Source organism: Hemitrygon akajei, chromosome 1 (assembly GCF_048418815.1).
Source record: "Hemitrygon akajei chromosome 1, sHemAka1.3, whole genome shotgun sequence".
Classification (NCBI taxonomy): Eukaryota; Metazoa; Chordata; class Chondrichthyes; order Myliobatiformes; family Dasyatidae; genus Hemitrygon; species Hemitrygon akajei.
In genome coordinates this window covers 215,603,478-215,623,769 of record NC_133124.1, presented here as the reverse complement: position 1 = coordinate 215,623,769, position 20,292 = coordinate 215,603,478, and the positions used below count along the sequence as shown (strand labels likewise).

The 20,292-nt window shown below is 44.3% G+C and overlaps 1 protein-coding gene across 5 annotated transcripts in view; it reads left to right on the top strand.

The window, feature by feature from the left end:
- Window positions 1–20,292, top strand: part of LOC140735561 (zinc finger MIZ domain-containing protein 1-like) — a 241,122-nt gene that overhangs the window by 112,278 nt on the left and 108,552 nt on the right. For all 5 annotated transcript variants that reach the window (XM_073060760.1, XM_073060768.1, XM_073060776.1 and 2 more), the window contains one exon: window positions 15,469–15,622. In XM_073060760.1, coding sequence (XP_072916861.1) covers window positions 15,469–15,622 — 154 coding nt within the window. The remainder of the gene's footprint in view (window positions 1–15,468; window positions 15,623–20,292) is intronic.

Sequence of the window (20,292 nt, the reverse complement as noted above, 5' to 3'; positions counted from 1 at the left end):
CACCATCTGCAGTTACTTTTATGGCACTATTGGTGTAGAGTCACAGAACACTGCAGCACAGAAAACAGGCCCTTTGGCCCATCTGTGCCAACCTGATCTTCTGCCTAGTCCCGTCTACCTTCCCCTTGAAGGTGCCTCCATACTCCTCCATGTACTAATCTTGAATGTCACAATTGAACCTACATCTACCACTTCCCCTGGAAGCTCTTTCCTTGCTCTCACTACCCTCTGGGTGAAGAAGTTCCCCCTTGTGCTCCCCTTAAATATTTCACCTTTCACCATATGATCTCTCATTGTAGTTTTACTCACCCTTGAGTTGAAAAAGCCTGTCTATACTCACCACTGTTGGAGTGGCACAATAGTGTAGTGGTTAACACAACGCTTTACGGTACCAGCATCCTGGTTTCAATTCCTGCCGCTGCCCGAGGAGTTTGTATGTTCTCCCCATGACAGCGTGGGTTTCCTCCAAGTGCTCTGGTTTCCTCCCGCAGTCCAAAATATACTGATTGGCAGGTTGTCATTGTAACTTCTCCCGTAATTAGGCTAGGATTAAATAGGGGATTGCTTGGTGTGGCTCAAAGAGCCTGCCTATTCTGTGCTATATCTCAATAAGATCTCCCCTTATTCTCCTACGCTCCAGGGACTAAAGTCCTAACCTACTCAACCTTTCCTTGTAACTCCAGTCTTCAACTCCCAGCAACATGCTTGTAAATTTTCCCTGCACTCTTTCAAGCTTGTTGTTATCTATCCTGATGGTAGATGTCAAGAAGCTTAGGTTTATTTGCCATACGTACACCGAAACATAGACTGTTTTGGGTCAATGACCAACGCGGTCAGAGGATGTGGTGGGTCAGCTCGGAAGTGTTGGCATGCCTGCTTCACCAACGTAACGTGGCCACAACTCACTGATCCTAACCCGTAAGTTTTTGGAATGTGGGAGGAAACTGATCGCTTTGTAGAGACCTGTTTTCACTTTGACATGAAAGAGTGTTTTTCTGTTGATCGGTGTAAAATAAAAACAAATCAAATCCATTGTGATTCAATGTTGTAATGCAATAAAACATGGAAACTTCCAAGGGTGTAAATACTTTTTATAGATACTGTATGTATGCATTAACATATCTTTTGCACTTGAGTCTGTGGCTACAGTCTGAACGGGAGTGAAGTTTACAGAGCACTTCGGTTTTACAATTATACTTGAGGTGTCACTGTTTTCAGTTCTGTTGGAATCTGTGACTACAATTTCAGGAGGTGGCTTTCGGACAATACTGCATGTATTTGCAATGCAAACCAAGTGGAACAATGCATTTCTGACCTGAGGATCTCCCTTCTGCAAGCTGCAAAGAGATTAGTTAGAATTAAACATGGCTGCTCATGTTTGATCTGTCTAGTCGGATTTTGGCCCACTTCATGAACTGTATATTTTAAAATTAAAGATGAGCTCAAAACTTTTTTGAGTACTTCTACTGGCGCTCCATAAGTTTATGTGAACTATCATCTGAACATATTTGGCATTTCTTTCTACTGTGACCTCAGTGAGTATAGCTCTGCAGTACCATATTAGGATATATTGAATCACTGTGGTCCCTTCTTATATATACACTGGTGGCTACTTTATTAGGTACCTCCTGTCATCTGCTGTAGCCCATCCACTTCAAGGGTCGACACGTTGAGCATTCAGAGATGCTCTTCTGCATATCACTGTTGTAATGTGTGGTTATTTGAGTTACTGTCAGCTTGAACCCGTCTGGCTATTCTCCTCTGATGTCTCTCATTAACGAGGCATGTTCACCCTCTGAACTGGCGCTCACTGAATTTTTTTTTGCCCCATTCTCTGTAAACTCTAGAGACTGTTGTGCATGAAAATCCCAAGAGATCAGCAGTTTCTGGGATACTCAAACCACCCCATCTGGCACCAACAATCATTCTGTGGTCAAAGTTACTTAGATCATATTTCTTCCCCATTCTGATGTTTGGTCTGAACAACAGCTGAACCTCTTGACCCAGTCTGCATGCTTTTATGCAATGAATTGCTCTCACATGATTGGCTGATATTTGCATAAATGTGCAGGTGTTTCTAATAAAGTGGCCATTGAGTGTACATAGGCTGGTGCAGCCACTTGCTTCAGAGCTATGTTCCTGCCATCCTCTCTCCCCTGCATTTGCCTGGCATGAAGAAATCCTTTACATGCTCGTTTTAGGAATTACTTTGTGATTTTGGTAGAGTTCCTTCGCTGTGTTCCTGTCCTTTCTCAGTCGAAGCCTCAAATGTTGTCAGCAGAGATGCATTATTGGCTCAGAGGCTGTTCAAGTTCAAGTTTATTGTCATTCAACTGTACACATGTACAGTATACTGTTTAATGATATAAGGTTCCTCTGTGACCAAGACACAAAATACAGTACATGTATCACATACTAATGTGAACCAATATTAACACTGTCATGTTAACAGATAATAGAAAGAGTTACAAGTTGATGTAAAGTGCATATGTGACAACTATAAATATGAAACAGTATACGGCTGCTGGTGTTGTCATAAATAGAACATGGAATTATACAGCACAGTACAGGCCCTTCGGCCCACAATGTTGTGCCGACCCTTAAACCCTGTCTCCCATATAACCCCCCCACCTTAAATTCCTCCATATACCTGTCTAGTAGTCTCTTAAATTTCCTGGTGTATCTGCCTCCACCACTGACTCAGGCAGTGCATTCCATGCACCAACCACTCTCTGAGTGAAAAACCTTCCTCTAATATCCCCCTTGAACTTTCCACCCCTTACCTTAAAGCCACATCCTCTTGTACTGAGCAGTGGTGCCCTGGGGAAGAGGCGCTGCCTGTCCCCTCTATCTATTCCTCTTAATATCTTGTACACCTCTATCATGTCTCCTCTCATCCTCCTCCTCTCCAGAGAGTAAAGCCCTAGCTCCCTTAATCTCTGATCATAATCCATACTCTCTAAACCAGGCAGCATCCTGGTAAATCTCCTTTGTACCCTTTCTAATGCTTCCACATCCTTCCTATAGTGAGGCAACCAGAACTGGACACAGTACTCCCATGTGTGGCCTAACCAGAGTTTTATAGAGCTGCATCATTACCCCGCGGCTCTTAAACTCTATCCCTTGACTTATGAAAGCTAACATTCCATAAGCTTTCTTAACTACCCTATGGGAGTGGAGGATGCTATCACGTATTTGCTGCACAAATCACTCTCTCACCTAGAGGGGGTCAGTTGTGCTGTGAGTATTACATTCCTTGACTTCTCTAGTGCCTTTAACACCATCCAGCCCAAGATCTAAAGGCACAAACTAACGGAGATGGGAGTAGACTCTCACATGGTGGATTGGATAGTGGACTACTTGACAGATAGACCTCAGTATGTGCGGTTGGGAGACTGTAGGTCTGACACGGTGGTCAGCAGCACAGGGGCGCCGCAGGGAACCGTACTCTCTCCGGTCCTGTTCACCCTGTACACATCAGACTTCCAATATAACTCAGAGTCCTGCCATGTGCAGAAGTTCGCTGATGACACGGCCATAGTGGGGTGTGTCAGGAATGGACAGGAGGAGGAGTATAGGAAACTGATACAGGACTTTGTGATATGGTGCAACTCAAACTACCTGCGTCTCAATATCACCAAGACCAAGGAGATGGTGGTGGACTTTAGGAGATCTAGGCCTGATATGGAGCCAGTGATCATTAATGGAGAATGTGTGGAGCAGGTTAAGACCTACAAGTATCTGGGAGTACAGTTAGACGAGAAGCTTGACTGGACTGCCAACACAGATGCCTTGTGCAGGAAGGCACAGAGTCGAATGTACTTCCTAAGAAGGTTGGCGTCATTCAATGTTTGTAGTGAGATGCTGAAGATGTTCTATAGGTCAGTTGTGGAGAGCGCCCTCTTCTTTGTGGTGGCGTGTTGGGGAGGAAGCATTAAGAAGAGGGACGCCTCACGTCTTAATAAGCTGGTAAGGAAGGCGGGCTCTGTCGTGGGCAAAGTACTGGAGAGTTTAACATCGGTAGGTAGCTGAGCGAAGGGCGCTGAGTAGGCTACGGTCAATTATGGATAACTCTGAACATCCTCTACATAGCACCATCCAGAGACAGAGAAGCAGTTTCAGTGACAGGTTACTATCGATGCAATGCTCCTCAGACAGGATGAAGAGGTCAATACTCCCCAATGCCATTAGGCTTTACAATTCTACTGCCAGGACTTAAGAACTTTTTAAAAGCTATTATTAATGCTTTTTGAGATGGTGATTTAGATGCATATCATATTTTTTTACTGAGTTAAGTATTGTATGTAATTAGTTTTGCTACAACAAGTGTATGGGACATTGAAAAAAAAGTTGAATTTCCCCATGGGGATGAATAAAGTATCTATCTATCTATCTATCTACCTGTGAGGCAACTTTCAGGGATCTGTGGACATGTACCCCCCAGATCCCTCTGCTCCTCCACACTCCCAAGTATCCTGCCATTTACTTTGTATTCTGCCTTGGAGTTTGTCCTTCCAAAGTGAACCACCTCACACTTCTCTGGGTTGAACTCCATCTACCACTTCTCAGCCCATTCCTGCATCCTATCAATGCCTCTCTGCAGCCTTCGACAATCCTCAACACTATCCACAACACCACCAACTTTTGTGTCATCTGCAAACTTGCCAACCCACCCTTCTACCTCCACATCCAGGTCATTAATAAAAATCATGAAAAGTAGAGGTCCCAGAACCAATCCTTGTGGGACACCACTCGTCACAACCCTCCAATCCGAATATACTCCCTCCACCATGACCCTCTGCTTTCTGCAGGCAAGCCAATTCTGAATCCACCTGGCCAGACTTTCCTGGATCCCATGCCTTCTGACTTTCTGAATAAGCCTGCCATGTGGAACCTTGTCAAATGCCTTACTAAAATCCATGTACATCACATCCACTGCACTACCCTCATCTATATGCCTGGTCACTTCCTCAAAGAACTCTATCAGGCCTGTTAGACACGATCTGCCCTTCACAAAGCCACGCTGACTGTCCCTGATCAGACCATGATTCTCTAAATGCCCATAGATTCTATCTCTAAGAATCTTTTCCAACAGCTTTCCCACCACAGATGTAAGGCTCACTGGTCTATAATCATCTGGACTATTACTACCACTTTTTTTGAACAAGGGGACAACTTTTGTCTCCCTCCAATCCTCCGGTACCATTCCCGTGGACAACGAGGACATAAAGATCCTAGCCAGAGGCTCAGCAATTTTTTCCCTCGCCTCGTGGAGCAGCCTGGGGAATATTCCGTCAGGCCCCGGGGACTTATCCGTCCTAATGTATTTTAACAACTTCAACACCTCTTCTCCCTTAATATCAACATGCTCCAGAACATCAACCTCACTCATATTGTCCTCACTCATATTGTCATCAAATTCCCTCTCAGTGGTGAATACCGAAGAGAAATATTCATTGAGGACCTCCCTCACTTCCACAGCCTGCAGGCACATCTTCCCACCTTTATCTCTAATCGGTCCTACCTTCACTCCTGTCATCCTTTTGTTCTTCACATAATTGAAGAATGCCTTGGGGTTTTCCTTTACCCTACTCGCCAAGGTCTTCTCATGCCCCCTTCTTGCTCTCCTCAGCCCCTTCTTAAGCTCCTTTTTTGCTACCCTCTATTCCTCAATAGACTCATCTGATCCTTGCTTCCTAAACCTCATGTATGCTGCCTTCTTCCACCTGACTAGATTTTCCACTTCGCTTGTCATCCATGATTCCTTCACCCTACCATTCTTTATCTTCCTCACCGGGACAAATTTATTCTTAACATCTTCCAAGAGATCCCTAAACATCGACCACATGTCCATAGTACATTTCCCTGCAAAAACATCATCCCAATTCACACCTGCAAGTTCTAGCCTTATAGTCTCATGATTTGCCCTTCCCCAATTAAGTTTTCCTGTCCCCTCTGATTCTATCCTTTTCCATGATAATGTTAAATAATGTGTATTGTGTGGTAGCCGAGCTTTAAGAGCTCTCTGTCTATGTGAAGAAGCTGTTATCAAGCCTAACGGTCGGTCTTTGTTCTTAACTGGGTCAGATGACCTGCAACTCTGGCCGTCCTGTTTCCTGACCGATATGCAATACTCTGCAAAGTCAGTCACCCGGTACTTTGTTCTGTGCTCTGAATGGTTGCAATAATTACAAAGTTTAAATATAATCACGGGAGAATCTGCGGATGCTGGAAATCTAGAGCAACACGCGCACACAGGCGGAGAGACACACACACAAAATCCTGGAAGAACTCAGTGGGTCAGGCAGCATAAACAGTCCTGGTGAAAACGTTTACTGTTTGTTCCTTTCCATAGATAGCGCCTGACCCACTCAGTTCCTCCAGCATTTTGTGTGAGTAGCTTCAAATAAAGATTTATTTCTTACTTGTACGTAGTAATATCGAAACAAGCTGGTGCTGCGGGATCCTCTCCCTCACCCCTGCAGAATGTGGAAGGGCCTTGTAGTCTCTTTGAGGAGTCGAGTCGGACACTGCAGTGATTGCAGTTCCTCGTGTGGTGTTTGGATCTCACTAACCAAACTTGTGGTTGGAAGGTGGGCCTCAGCTTCCAACCCACACACACGGCAGCCAATTAGTCTACCACCCAGCTTTGGGTTGTGGGGCCAGCAGGAGCGAGTCCGCGTGGTCACAGGTAGAACACGCAAACTATATACCACCTTCCCCTCCCCTCCCCTCACCAACACTTTCTCTCTCCCTCTCTCCCCTCACCAGCATTTTCTCCCCACCCACATTTTCTCTCTCTGTCCCCTCTCCCCCTCACCCACTCACCCACATTTTCTCTCACACTCTCCCTCCCCCACATTTTCTCTCCCTCCCTCTCCCCTCACCCACATTTTCTCTCCCCCTCCCCCACATTTTCTCTCCCTCCCCCTCCCCCTCACCCACATTTTCTCTCTCCCTCTCCCCCTCACCAGCATTTTCTCCCCACCCACATTTTCTCTCTCTCTCCCCTCTCCCCCTCACCCATATTTTCTCTCTCCCCACCCACATTTTCTCTCTCTCCCCCTCTCCCCACCCACATTTTCTCTCCCTCTCTCTCTCCCCCCTCACCCACAGTTTCTCTCTCTCCCTCTCCCCCTCTCCACCCACCCCCTCTCAAAATCCTGAAAGCACATACCACCAGGCTTAAGAACAGCTTCTATCCTGCTGTTAAAAGACTATTCAACGGTTCCCTCGTACAATCCAGGATTAATGTAAAGGAACCTTTAGGAGGCAGTGATCATAATGTGATTGAATTCATCCTGCAGTTTGAGAGGGAGAAGCATAAGTCACATGTATCAGTATTGCAGTGGAATAAAGGGAATTATAGAGGCATGAGAGAGGAGCTTGCCCAGGTCGATTGGAGAGGGATGATGGCAGAACAGAGGTGGCTGAAGTTTCTGGGAATATTTCTCAAGGTGCAGGATAGATATGTCCCACAGGTAGTTCTCAAATGGCAGGGCCGGGCAACCGTGGCTGATAATGGAAGTAAAGATTACATAAAAGCCAAGGAAAGGTAGGAAAAGTGAGTGGGAAGTTGGATGTTTGGGAAGCTTTTAAAATGCAACAAAAGGCAACTAAGAAGCTATAAGAAGGGAAAAGATGAAATATGAAAGCAAACTAGCTAAATGATATAGAGCAGGATACTAATCTTTTTTCAGTTATATAGTGAGAAAAAAGGTGAAAGTTGATATTGGACCACTGGAAAATTATGATGGTGAGGTTGTAATGGGGCTCATAGAAATGGCAGATGAACTTAATAAGTACTTTGCTTCGGTCTTCACTGTGGAAGACACTGGCTGTGTGCCAGAGGTCTGTGAGTGTCAGGGAGCAGGAGTGAGTGCCATTGCTATTACAAAGGAAAAAGTGCTAGGCAAACTGAAAGGTCTTAAGGTGGATAAGTCACCTGGACCAGATGGACTACATCCCAGAGTCCTGAGACAGGTTGCTGAAAAGATAACAGATGCATTGGTCATGATCTTTCAAGAATCACTTGATTCTGGCATGGTCATGGACAGCTGGAAAATTGCAAATGTCAGTCCACTCTCTAAGGAGGGAAAAAGACAAAACAGGGGTAATTATAGGTCAGTTAGCCTAACCTCAGTGGTTGAGAAGGTGGTGTTGTCCATTATCAGCAATGAAGTTTCAGGGTACTTGGAGACAAATGATAAAATAACTCGAGGTCAGCATGGTTTCTGTAAAGGGAGATCTTGCCGTACAAATTTATTAAGGATTCTTTGAGGAAGTAACAAGCAGGGTGGACAAAGGAGAGTCAGTGGGTGTCATTTACTTGGATTTTCAGAAGGCATTTGATAAGGTGCCACAAATGAGGCTGCTTAACAAGATAAAATCCTATAGCATTACAGGAAAGATACTGGTATGGATAGAGGAATAGTGACAGGCAGGATGTAGCGAGTAGGAACAAAGGGGGCTTTTTTTGGTCGACTGCCAGTGACTAGTAGTGTTCCTCGGGTCAGTATTGGAACCACTACTTTTCATGTTGTTTATCAGTGATTTAGATAGTATCAGTGGCTTTGTGGCAAAGTTTGCGGATGATACAAAGATAGGTGGAGGGGTAGGTAGTGCTGAGGAATCAATGCGATTGCAGCAGGACTTATAGACAAATTGGAAGAATGGGTAAAAAAGTGGCAGATGGAATACAGTGTTGGGAAATGTATGATATGCATTTTGGTAAAAGGTACAATTGTGTGGACTACTATCTAAACGGGGAGAAAATTCAAACATTAAAGTTGCAAAGGGATTTGGGAATCCTTGTGCAAGATTCCCAGAGGGTTCATTCACAGGTTGAGTCTGTGATAAGACAAATGCAATGTTGGCATTTATTTCACAGGGAATAGAATATAAAAACAAAGACATAATGCTGAGCCTTTATAATACCCTAGTCAGGCTGCACTTGGGAGTTTTGGGCTCCGTATCTCATTGGGTGTTTTGTGATTGGAGTGAGTCCAGAGGAGGTTCACGAGGATGATTCGGGGAATGAATGGGATTGACATATGAGGAGTGTTTGGCAGCTTTGGGCCTGTACTCACTGGAATTTAGAAGAATGGATAGGAATCTCATTGAAAACTACCGAATGTTGAAAGGACTAGATAAGGTGGATATGGAGAGGATGTCTCCTCTGGTGGGGGTGCCCAGAACTAGAGAGCACAGCCTCAAAACTGAGGGGTGTCCTTTTAGAATAGAAGTAAGGAGGAATGTTTTTTTAGCGGAAGTGTGCTCTGCGGAATACTCTGTCACAGATTGTGGAGGAGGCCAGGTCTGTGGGTATAATTCAAAGCAGAAGTTGGTAGCTTCGTGATAGTTTGAGGCATCAAGGGATATTGTGAGGGCAGGTGTATAGGGTTGAATGAGATTCGGGATCAGCCATGATGAAATGGCGGAGCGGACTCAATGGGCTGAATGGCCTAATTCTGCTCTTGTGTCTTGTGTCTAATTGGACTTTCAAAATGTTTCTCGTTATAAATTTGTACCTTATTATTGTCTGCCTGCACTCCACTCTCTCTGTGATTGTAAGTATTCTCTATTTTTAATATTTTCAGTTGTACTAGTACACTGATCTGATAGATTGTGCACCAACAGATCCAAACAGTGAGGTAGTGTTCAGGGGTACATGGACCATTCAGAAATCTGATGGTGAAGGGGAACCAGTTCCTAAAAGGTAGAGTGTGGGTCTTCAGCTCCAGTACCTCCTCTGAGTTGGCGATAAAGAGTAGAGGCCGTGTCCTGAGTGGTGTGGGTCCTTCGTGACGGATGCTGCCGCCTTGAGGAATTGCCTTTCGAAGATGCCCTCAGTGGTGGGGTGGCTAGTTCCCACAGCAGCTTTATTCTATCCTGTGCATGCCAGATAGTGATGCAACCTGTCAGGTCACTCTCCACGGTACATCTGTCGAAATTGGCTAGAGTCTTTGGTAACATACTGAATCTCCTCCAATTCGTAATGAACTATAGCCGCTGTCTTGCCTTCTTCATAACTGCATCGATATGTTGAGCCCAGGATAGATCTTCAGAAATACTAAAAGCCAGGAACTTGAAGGTGTTCACCCTTTCCACTGTGGGCTCCTCGGTGAGGCCTGGTGTGTGTGTTCTCCCAACTGTCTCTCCCTGAGGTTTCATTGAGCAGGCGCGAGATTGGTGCTACCTCTGCTTTGTATGGGATCAGGCTCAGAACCGTTCAAAGGATAATTGAACGCAGGCATGTTGTAATGCCCTATTCGGTTTAACTGGAGATTTCATACCTCAGTGCTCAGTCCTCTATGACTGAAGTGTATCTGAACTTCTGGGCTGCATGTACCGGAACCAGCACATCAAGGGAACAGGATGTTCTTCTGTGTGCGTAATTACTTTGTTTTTACAGTAATGACTAATATTTAATGTAAGCATAAAGCTGGACGAAACTAGCAAATGCTTTACTTTTTGGATTGTCTACTTGGATGAAAAAGAATGTGTTGTAAAATCTGTAAATATAATGTACACTCAGTGGCCAGTTTGTTAGGTACAGGATTGGAACCCCATCTGGTCTTCAGCTACTGAAGCCCATCCACTTCAAGCTTTGATGTGTGTTCAGAGTTGCTCTTCTGCACACTGTTGTAACGTGTGGTTATTTGAGTTACTGTCACCTTCCTGTCAGCTTGAACCAGTCTGGCTGTTCTCCTCTGACCTCTCTCAGTAACAAGGTGTTTTCGCCCATAGAAAGTTTTTCATTTTTCACAGCGTTCGCTGTAAACTCATATGTTTGTTCACTTCAAAACATTAACCCATGCAAAGGAAGACATGGGAGTACTGGAATGCAGGTCTAACTTTGTGTTTACTTTAAGCGAAGTGCGCGTGTATCACATGGTAGCGTGATAACATATGCAATTCACATACTTATACATATAACCTGTAGTGAATTATTTAGATGAGAATGCTTAAACAATATATATAAGATTACTCAAACATTACTTAAATATTGAAAACACAACTCTCTAGACTGTTGTACTGGGAAGTCACAGGAGATTCTCAAACCACCCCATCTGGTATGAACAATCATTCCATGGTCAAAGTCACTCAGATCTCATTTCTCACCCATTCTGATGTTTGGTCTGAACAACAACTGAACCTCTTGACCATGTCTGCAAGCTTTTATGCACTGAGTTGCTGCCACATGATTGGCCAATTAGACATTTGCATTAACGAGCAGGTGTACCTAATAAAGTGGCAGTATTTGGAGCCTTGGAAATGGGGCATTTGTTTCCATGTTTCTTGGCAGTGTTTTTTTCGAGTGTTTAATTAAGTGAAGAATGAGTGACCCGTGCCCCCCTTCTGCCCTGTGTTCTGGGCAGCATACCGTGTTCTGCTCTGACAGTTAGTATGTAGGATGACTGTACAGTGACCTGAATGTGCCTGGGGTAACAGGATGTGATGGAGGAGGACATGAAACCTGTCCTTACCAATGGCTAAGTTGATGTGGCCCAGAGGGAGCTGCAATTACTTTAGGGAACTCAGTCCATGGTGTCAGCCTGACCCCATCTGGTTCTGCCTGGTATGTAATCTTTCCCGCTTTCCTTTCCTATCTTCTGGAGGTTTCCTTGAATCCAAAATTTTTAATCCAGCTAAAATTTCTATTCTAGCCTCCCTCCAACTAGAGGTGATGGGCTTACGCATGAAAGGTGAAATATTTAAGCTGAGCCTCGGGGAAATTGAGGGTGGAACGAGCTGCCGGCAGATGTGGTAGGTGCACGTTCAATTGCAGCAATTGAGAGAAGTTTGGATAAGTACATGGATCGGAGGGCAGTTGTCCTGGTGTGGGTCAATGGGACCTGGCAAAGAGACGATTCATCTCGGACTAGATGGGCCAAAGGGCCTGTCTCTGAGCTGTACTGCGCTATGACTTGATGTGACAAGTGTGACAGCGTAGTGCTTAGCCTAATGGTTTACAGCGCCGGCTGTAAGATAAATTGGGGTTCAATTCGCGCTGCTGTTTGTATGGAGTTTGTACATCCTCTCACCCCACCTGTGACTGTGTGGGTTTCCTCTAGGTGCTCCGATTTCCTCCCACAGTCATTCCAAAAGACATGCGGGTTAGTTAGATGCAGGCTTGCTGTGTTGGTGCTGAGAAGCACGGTGACGTGTCCCCTGCTGGAAAATGTCCCTTCTATCATTATCTGCCTTTGTTCTGGGATCAGTAAGTATTAACTGATCACTTATCAGGTGGCAGAGGGGAAGAAAGTTTTCCTAAAATGTTGAGTGCCTGTCTTCAAGTTCCTGTACCTCCTCCCTGATGGTAACAATGAGAAGAGAGCATGTCCTGGGTAGTGGGGATCCTTAATGATGGATGCTGAGGCGCCAGCTTTTGAAGGTGTTCTCGATGCTGGGGTCGATCACGACCGAGATGGCTGAGCTTATAACCCTTTTCCGATCCTATCCATTGGCCCTTTCAATAACAGACGGTGACACAACCAGGAGGCAGGTGGTGCATCTGTAGAAATTCTTGGAGGCTTTGGAGATGCCAAGGCCTTTCCTCCTTGACCCCATGTTTTCTCTTTAGCCATTGCTGGTACCTTCTTGATTAATGCAGTAAAGGAGGATCTTTGTGCACCTGTTATATCTACAGTGCAGTAAATCGGTTCGAATTCCATCTAGTCACAGTGGTTACAGTACTGCAGACCGTGGGATCACTCAGGCGGAATCAATAATGACGTGCAGAAGTGTTGCATTTTGCAAAGTTAACCTGGGGCTGGACGTGTTCAGTAATTAGCAGGGCCCTGGGGGTGTTGTAGATTCAGATACATCGAAGAATGCAGCACATTAACAACCAACGTGACCTCGGGTTGTACTGGCCGCAGCCTGCCAGTGCCAGCATGCACTCTAGTGTCAACATAGCATGCCCACAACGCTCGGCAGAATAACACAGAACACAACAAAACAGAAGGGCCTCGCCTCGAAATGCCAGCCACTTTTTCACCTCTATAGATGCTGCCTGATCTGCTGAGTACCTCATTGCTCTGGATTTCCAGCATCTGCAGAATTTTTCATGTTTATAATATGCAGAATCTCTTGTGTTTGTATATGCCGTCTTGTGTATTTAATATTTCAGTTACATTTGATTAATCTTGTGTGTGCATGTGTGTGTGTGTATATATATTGATTAAGCTTGTTACGTACCCGTAACGGGTTAAAAAGAACCAGCAGAGATGGACACACCTGGAGTCTGAGTCTTCCGTTATAAACTCTACTTTATTAGTAACTACGTGATAAAGTAATATAAAATGGGATAAAGTAAACAGGTTAGCAGAGTATATGCATATATATATATAGTTGAGTAAATAAGGTTCCCAAGCTTTTCCCAGCTCAGGTGATTGGGTGATACAGTCTTACGGTGGTATGGTAAGTAATCAGTTCAGTTCTGGAATTTGATTTGAGTAGAGTTGGAGAGAGAGAGAGAGAGTTGGTTTGTCTTCCCGATGCCGATCCTCCACGTTGTCCTCCTGCTCCCAAAACTTACCTAAAGTCACCACTTGTGACCACAGGAAGTGGAATGCTGGTCTTCCACAGTGAGCTATCAACCCAGGTGAGGGTTAAACACACCGATAGCTCCCCACCGGTCACTCCTTTGTCCACCCTCGTCGCAGGCACACAAAGCTCGCCAGTGTCCTTGCCTTTGGCATCGTGTGTCTGATTAAAAAGTCAACTGACCTTGCATATATCTCAGTAGTGCGGAACACCAGCTGTCCATCATATAGCGCTGCCTTTCAGTTTCTAAGGCAACTCACAGACTTCTCTCTCTCCTTGCTGCTGAATTAGCACACAAGCTGTTCGCTCCCTCTCTCTCTCTCTCTCTCTCTCTCTCTCTCTCTCTCTCTCTCTCGTTTAAAGGAACAGTCCACTTTAGAAAAATCCTTCAGATCTCATCACAAGCTTCATTTAAATAATTAATTATGGATTAAATGTAGAAATAATTAATAGGTGGTGTTGTGGATAATGAAGTAGGTTTTCAAAGCATGCAGAGAGATATAGGCCAGGTAGAAGAGTGGGCTGAAAGATGGCAGATGGAGTTTAATGCTGATAAGTGTGAGGTGCTACATTTTGGTAGGAATAATCAAAATAGGACATACATGGTAAATGGTAGGGCATTGAAGAATGCAGTAGAACAGAGTGATCTAGGAATAATGGTGCATAGTTCCCTGAAGGTGGAATCTCATGTGGATAGGGTGGTGAAGAAAGCTTTTGGTATGTTGGCGTTTATAAATCAGAGCATTGAGTATAGGAGTTGGGATGTAATGTTAAAATTGTACAAGGCATTGGTGAGGCCAAATTTGGAGTACTGTGTACAGTTCTGGTCACCAAATTATAGGAAAGATGTTAACAAAATAGAGAGAGTACAGAGATTTATTAGAATGTTACCTGGGTTTCAGCACCTAAGTTACAGAGAAAGGTTGAACAAGTTAGGTCTTTATTCTTTGGAGCGTAGAAGGTTGAGGGGGGACTTGATAGAGGTAATTAAAATTATGAGGGGGATAGATAGAGTTGACGTGGATAGGCTTTTTCCATTGAGAGTAGGGGAGATTCAAACAAGAAGACATGAGTTGAGAGTTAAGGGGCAAAAGTTTAGGGGTAACACGAGGGGGCATTTCTTTACTCAGAGAGTGGTAGCTGTGTGGAACGAGCTTCCAATAGAAGTGGTAGAGGCAGGTTCGATATTGTCATTTAAAGTAAAATTGGATAGGTATATGGACAGGAAAGGAATGGAGGGTTATGGGCTGAGTGCAGATCAGTGGGACTAGGTGAGAGTAAGCGTTCGGCACGGACTAGAAGGGCCGAGATGGCCTATTTCTGTGCTGTATTGTTATATGATTATATATGGTTGAATACATGAATTGCGAATGCCATTCACTACCACATGATATGTTTGCGCTTTGCTTAAAGTAAGCACAAAGTTAGACCCAGATCCAGTGTCTTCCTTTGAATCAGTTTAATGTTTCCAAGTTACAAAACATAACGCTGTTAGCAGCAGTGTATGCCAGTGTGGTGTGTAACCTCATGTTCCCTCACCATACTCCTCACTTTAGCCTTGCTATCAAGCCAGGAGATCAGTCCTGATTTACTGCTGAGTGCTGGGATCCATAGAAGGCATACATAAGGATGAGAGAAGTTACCCATTGCATCCATAGGACAAGTCTACTCGGAGATGGCCAAAACTCAATAGCCAAATAGCCTCTTACTATGATATTTGTGACTCCTTTGTTCTGATCCTCGTGACAAGTGTCCACGTTTACACACAAAAGCAATTACAAAGTGTTGCTGAGCTTAGAGTGTTGAAGTTGAGTAGCCGCGTCTCATTTCTGATTTATTCAAGTGTTGCACATAAGGAAGGTTTGGTTTTGTGTTCCATCCAGTATTTACTGACTTTGCCCTTTGTCTCTTACCCAGCACTACTTACCTCATGGTGTGAGGATTTGGGTCGACTCCTTCTCCTGAACCATCAGAAGAGCCTTCCAACCCATTCCACTGCTAAATTCCCAACACAGCCCCCCATGAACTCGATGAATCCCATGAAGCCGTCCCTTCCACCCACTCCTCACAGGTAAGTTAGTTTGCAGATGATATTAACATTGGTGGAGCTGTAGATGGTGAGGGAGGTTAATCCAGATGAGTGTGGGTTAGTGCATTTTGAGAGACCATTCATTGGCAAAGGATACAGTAAAGGATCAGGACCCTCAATGGGACTGGAGTACAGAGGGATCTTGTGGCCTGTAGCTCACTGAAAGTGACCACACAAATGGATAACGTGGCTAAGGAGAAATGAGGCATGCTTGTCTTCATTAGTCAGGACACTGGGTAGAAAACTTGGGAAGATAAGATGCACCTGCTTGAAACTCTGGATTGGCCACATTTGGAGTATTGCAGAGACACTTGGTGCTGGGAATCAGGCTGGCTCGCTGAGTTCCTGAGTTCCAGCTTTCTGTGTGTGTTGTTTTGGAGTATTGTGCGCAGTTCCAGTTACTGCACTAATGCAAGATGTGGAGGCTTTGGAAAAGTCCACATGGAGAATATTATTTATAAGGAGAGGTTGGAAAAACTTTGGTACTTTTTGGCTAAGGGGCGACCAGTACATGTCCATTGGCTTCATGTGAGAAAGGGAATACAGTCGGTCCTCCTTATCTGTGAGAGATTGGTTCCGGGACCCCTCGCGGATACCAAAAAATGCGGATACTCAAGTCCCTTTATCAACCTGTCTCAATGCGGTTGACCTTAGGACCCAGCGGAACCCCAGACCTGTCTGAGTGTGGTGGACATTAGGACCCGGTGGTAGAGCTCTGAATCCACAGTGTTTCTGTTCATGAAAATGATCATGATTGAAAATAAAGTGGAAATAATAAAGTGATCGGAAAGAGGTGAAATGCCATCGGTCATTGGAAAAGCGTTAGGCTATAGTCGGTTAATGATCGGAACAATTTTAAAGGATAGAGTGAGAAAGGCCCTGCCCCGATGAAAGCTACAATTATTACTAAGCAACGCAGTGGTTTAATTATTGGGTTTTGGGTTTTTGATCCTCCACATCAACCAGAGACGGATAGAGAGCATGCTCGAGCGATCTGTCACTGGATCGAACTCAGGAGCTTCCGTTCCTGAGCCCAGCGCTGAAAGTGTTTATATGTGTTTTATATGCATAGAAAGGTAAAATATATACTATACACTAAGACAAATGTTCGACTAACTGATGCTAAATAATACTGGATGTACGTGTTCCGACTTACTTAATCCCAATCCACAATAACCCATACACATCCTCCCGTATACTTTAAATCATCTCTAGATTACTTATAATACCTAGTACAATGTAAATGCTATGTAAAATAATTGTTGTACTGCATTGTTTAGGGAATAATAACATGAAAAAAAAGTCTGTACGTGCTCGAAGAACAAGTGCTGGAAGAGCACTTTCGGGTTTTCTTGATTAGCAGTTGGTTGAATTTGCGGATGCGGAACTCGTGGATAAGGAGGGCCGACTGTATTCAGGAGAGATTTGCAAGATGTTTTTTTAGCAGAGAATGAAAGGAGTTAACTTTTTTTAAATTTAGAGATCCAGCACGGTAACTGGCCCTCCCAGCCCAACAAACCCACAGCCCGATTACACCCATGTGACCAATTAATCTGCTAACGCTTTGGAATGTGGGAGGAAACTGGAGCACTTGGAGGAAACCCACATAGTTACGGGGAGAACGTGCAAACTCCTTACAGACAGACAATCCAACCAGGGTTGACCACTGTTACCGTGCCGCCCGAGTTTGGGATGCACTCTGGGTAGTTGGTAGAAACAGATATGGTAGTGAGGTTTAAGAAACATTTCAATAGGCAGGGAATGAAGGGAATTGGACCTTGTGTAGGCAGTGTTGTCAGCAGAGACATGGTAGACTGAATAGCCTGTTCTTGTGTTATCCTGCTCTTTTTTTTGTGTTAAGTACGTGTTGCCGTGAAATGAACTACAAACGTTTGTAAATCCCTGGTACAACTTGAGTAAACATCATTACTTTGAACTGCGCTATAATTGGGGTACTTGCATGTTAAGGTATTCAGGAATTGAAAATAAGTTTAGACTTTTGGACAGGGGAAATATGGTCCATCTAACTCCAAGTTCAAGCAGTTACACCTGGCTGGTATTTCAACATCTGTAACGTTCCCTGTATTGGAATTGGTTTATTATTGTCACATATATCGAGAAACAGTGAAAAGCTTGTCTTGCATACTGTTCCTACAGATCATATCAGTGCATTCAGGTAGAACAAGATAAAACAATAATAGAATGCAAAAATCTACTGAAAAAGTGCAGAGCAGGTAAACAATAAAGTGCAAGATTATAACAAGATAGCTTGTGAGGCCAAGAGTATCAGTAAGGGTCTTGGCCTGAAATGTCGACTGTTTATTCATTTCCATAGACACTGTCTGACCTGCTGAGTTCCCCCAGCATTTTGTGTGAGTTGCTTTGGATTTCCAGCATCCCAGACTTTCTTGTATTTGCCTTTTGTATGTTTTCCTTTTAATCCTTAATGTATCTCTGGGTAAAACTTGATGAGTTGCTGTGCAATGGGCTGAATACTAATGTGGTCCCATGTGATTTTGGGCTTTCCAAATCCACTTCAGCCTTGTTCATTGGCGAAAGGGACTAGAATCTTAGTAAGGTTTGCCTGAATGTTATATTCTGTCTTTTTCTTGTGCACGGTGATAACACCAAATCTTGGTCGGCAAAGCAAGTGAAATTAAGAGATTCTGTTCAGTAAATTGCAGACGCTGGAAGTCTAGAGCAACACACACAAAATGCAAGAGGAATTCAGTAGGACAGGTAGGAAAGGAATAAAGGGTCGATGTTTTGGGCGAGTCTCTGTTCCTTTTCTGTAGATGCTGCCTCACCTGCTGAGTTCCTCCAGCATTTGGAGTGTTAAGTTGAGAAAATTTTTCCTTGAAGGAATCACAAGTTATTGTGGTTTCCCTACTTAGAAGCGAGGAATCATGACCAACACATTTATATGTGGTGATTACAGGAAGACCTTACAGATACCATGTACCTCTACGTTAAAGGTCTGTAAAACTCTAGTTAGACCACACTTAGAAAATTGTGTCCGCTTCTGGTCTTGTTATGGAACAGATGTGGAAGCTTCAGAGCGGATACAGAGGAGATTTACCAGGATGCTGGCTGGATTAGAGAACGTCTCATGAGGAAAGGTTGAACAAGCTTGAGCTTCTCTCTTTGGAGCGAAGGAAGATAAAAGGCTACTGACAGAGATGATAAGATGATAAGAGGTGTAGATCATGGTGGAAATGGCTGAAACCAGTGTGCATAACTTTAAGGTGTTTGGTGTAAAATATGGGGGGGATGGGTCGGTTTTTTACACTCAGAGTGGTGTGTGTGTGTGTGTGTGTGTGTGTATAACACCCTACTGGGGTGGCGGTACAGTCAGATACATGATGCGCATTTAAGAAACTTGGAGATGGGCACATGGATGAAAGAAAAATGGAAGGCTAGGTTGGAGGCAATGGTTAGATTGATCTTAGAATAGGTTATAAGGTTGTTACAACATTGTGGTATCGGGGGCCAGCTGGTGGTGTAGTGGCATCAGCGCTCAACATCAAGGCAGATGGTCCTGAGTTCAAATCCAGCCGGGTCCCAACCTGGGCAGCAGTAGAAAGGCCTGGCAATCCTTACCTTGCCATGAAGAGTCAAGTCTGACTCGACTGAAGGTCGGACTTGACTTAACGACCGAACAACAACAACAAACAGTTCTGTGCTGTTCCTTGGAAGTTACATGACAGGAGTATGAACGTTGCTCTAGGTGATTACGGTGTGGTGTATCAGGCTTCGCGTAGAACCATACTGTCCCTCCATCAACCCTGTAGAGCAGACCAACCGTCAGCATCTTTGCAATTCATTTTTTGGGACACAGAGATTCTGCAGATGCCTGAGATATTGAGCAGCGCACAAAGTGTTGGAGAAGCTCAGCAGGTCAGGCAGTATCTAACTAGTTCCTCCAGCGTTGTGTGTGTGTTTGTGTATGTGTTGCTCATTTTTATGGGATGTGAGGATTATTGCCCATCTGTTTCTTCCTTGAATTGATTGGAATTAAATTTATTTAAAACTTGCATCCATCCCACAATGTGAAGGAGTAAAAATCGTTGCCTTATGACTCTGTTGCAATGTACCTACTTGTGAATTTATTAGTTAATGGGTTGTACAGAGAAGCTGTCCCTTACACTGTTGGTCCTGGGTTTAATGCTGAGGTACCATTTGCCAGACGGAAGTAGCTGAAACAGTTTATGGTTCGGGTGACTGGTGTCCCCGATGATCTTCCAGGCCTTCTTTACGCCCCTGCTACGGTAAACATCTTCAGTGGAGGAAAGTTCACATCCACAGATGTGCTGGGCTGTCCGTACCACTCACTCTGCGGTGCCCAGTGATCAAGGTTGGCACAGTTCCCGTACCAGGTAGTCATACAGCCAGTCAGGATGCTCTCATTGGTGCCCCTGTAGAAGGTCTTGAGGATTTGGGTGCTCACGGTGATCTTCTTCAGTCGCCTGATGTGGAAGAGATGCTGTTTGATGTTTGAGAAGAGAATGTGGAGTTTCCTTCTTCAACCGTTATGGTTCTGGTGAAGGTGCTCCCACAGCACTGCTGAGGACAGAATTCCAGGATTTAGAAGGATTGAACCAATGGATATTACATTCCCAAATTGGAGAAGGATTCTAGTTAGAGGGGACTTT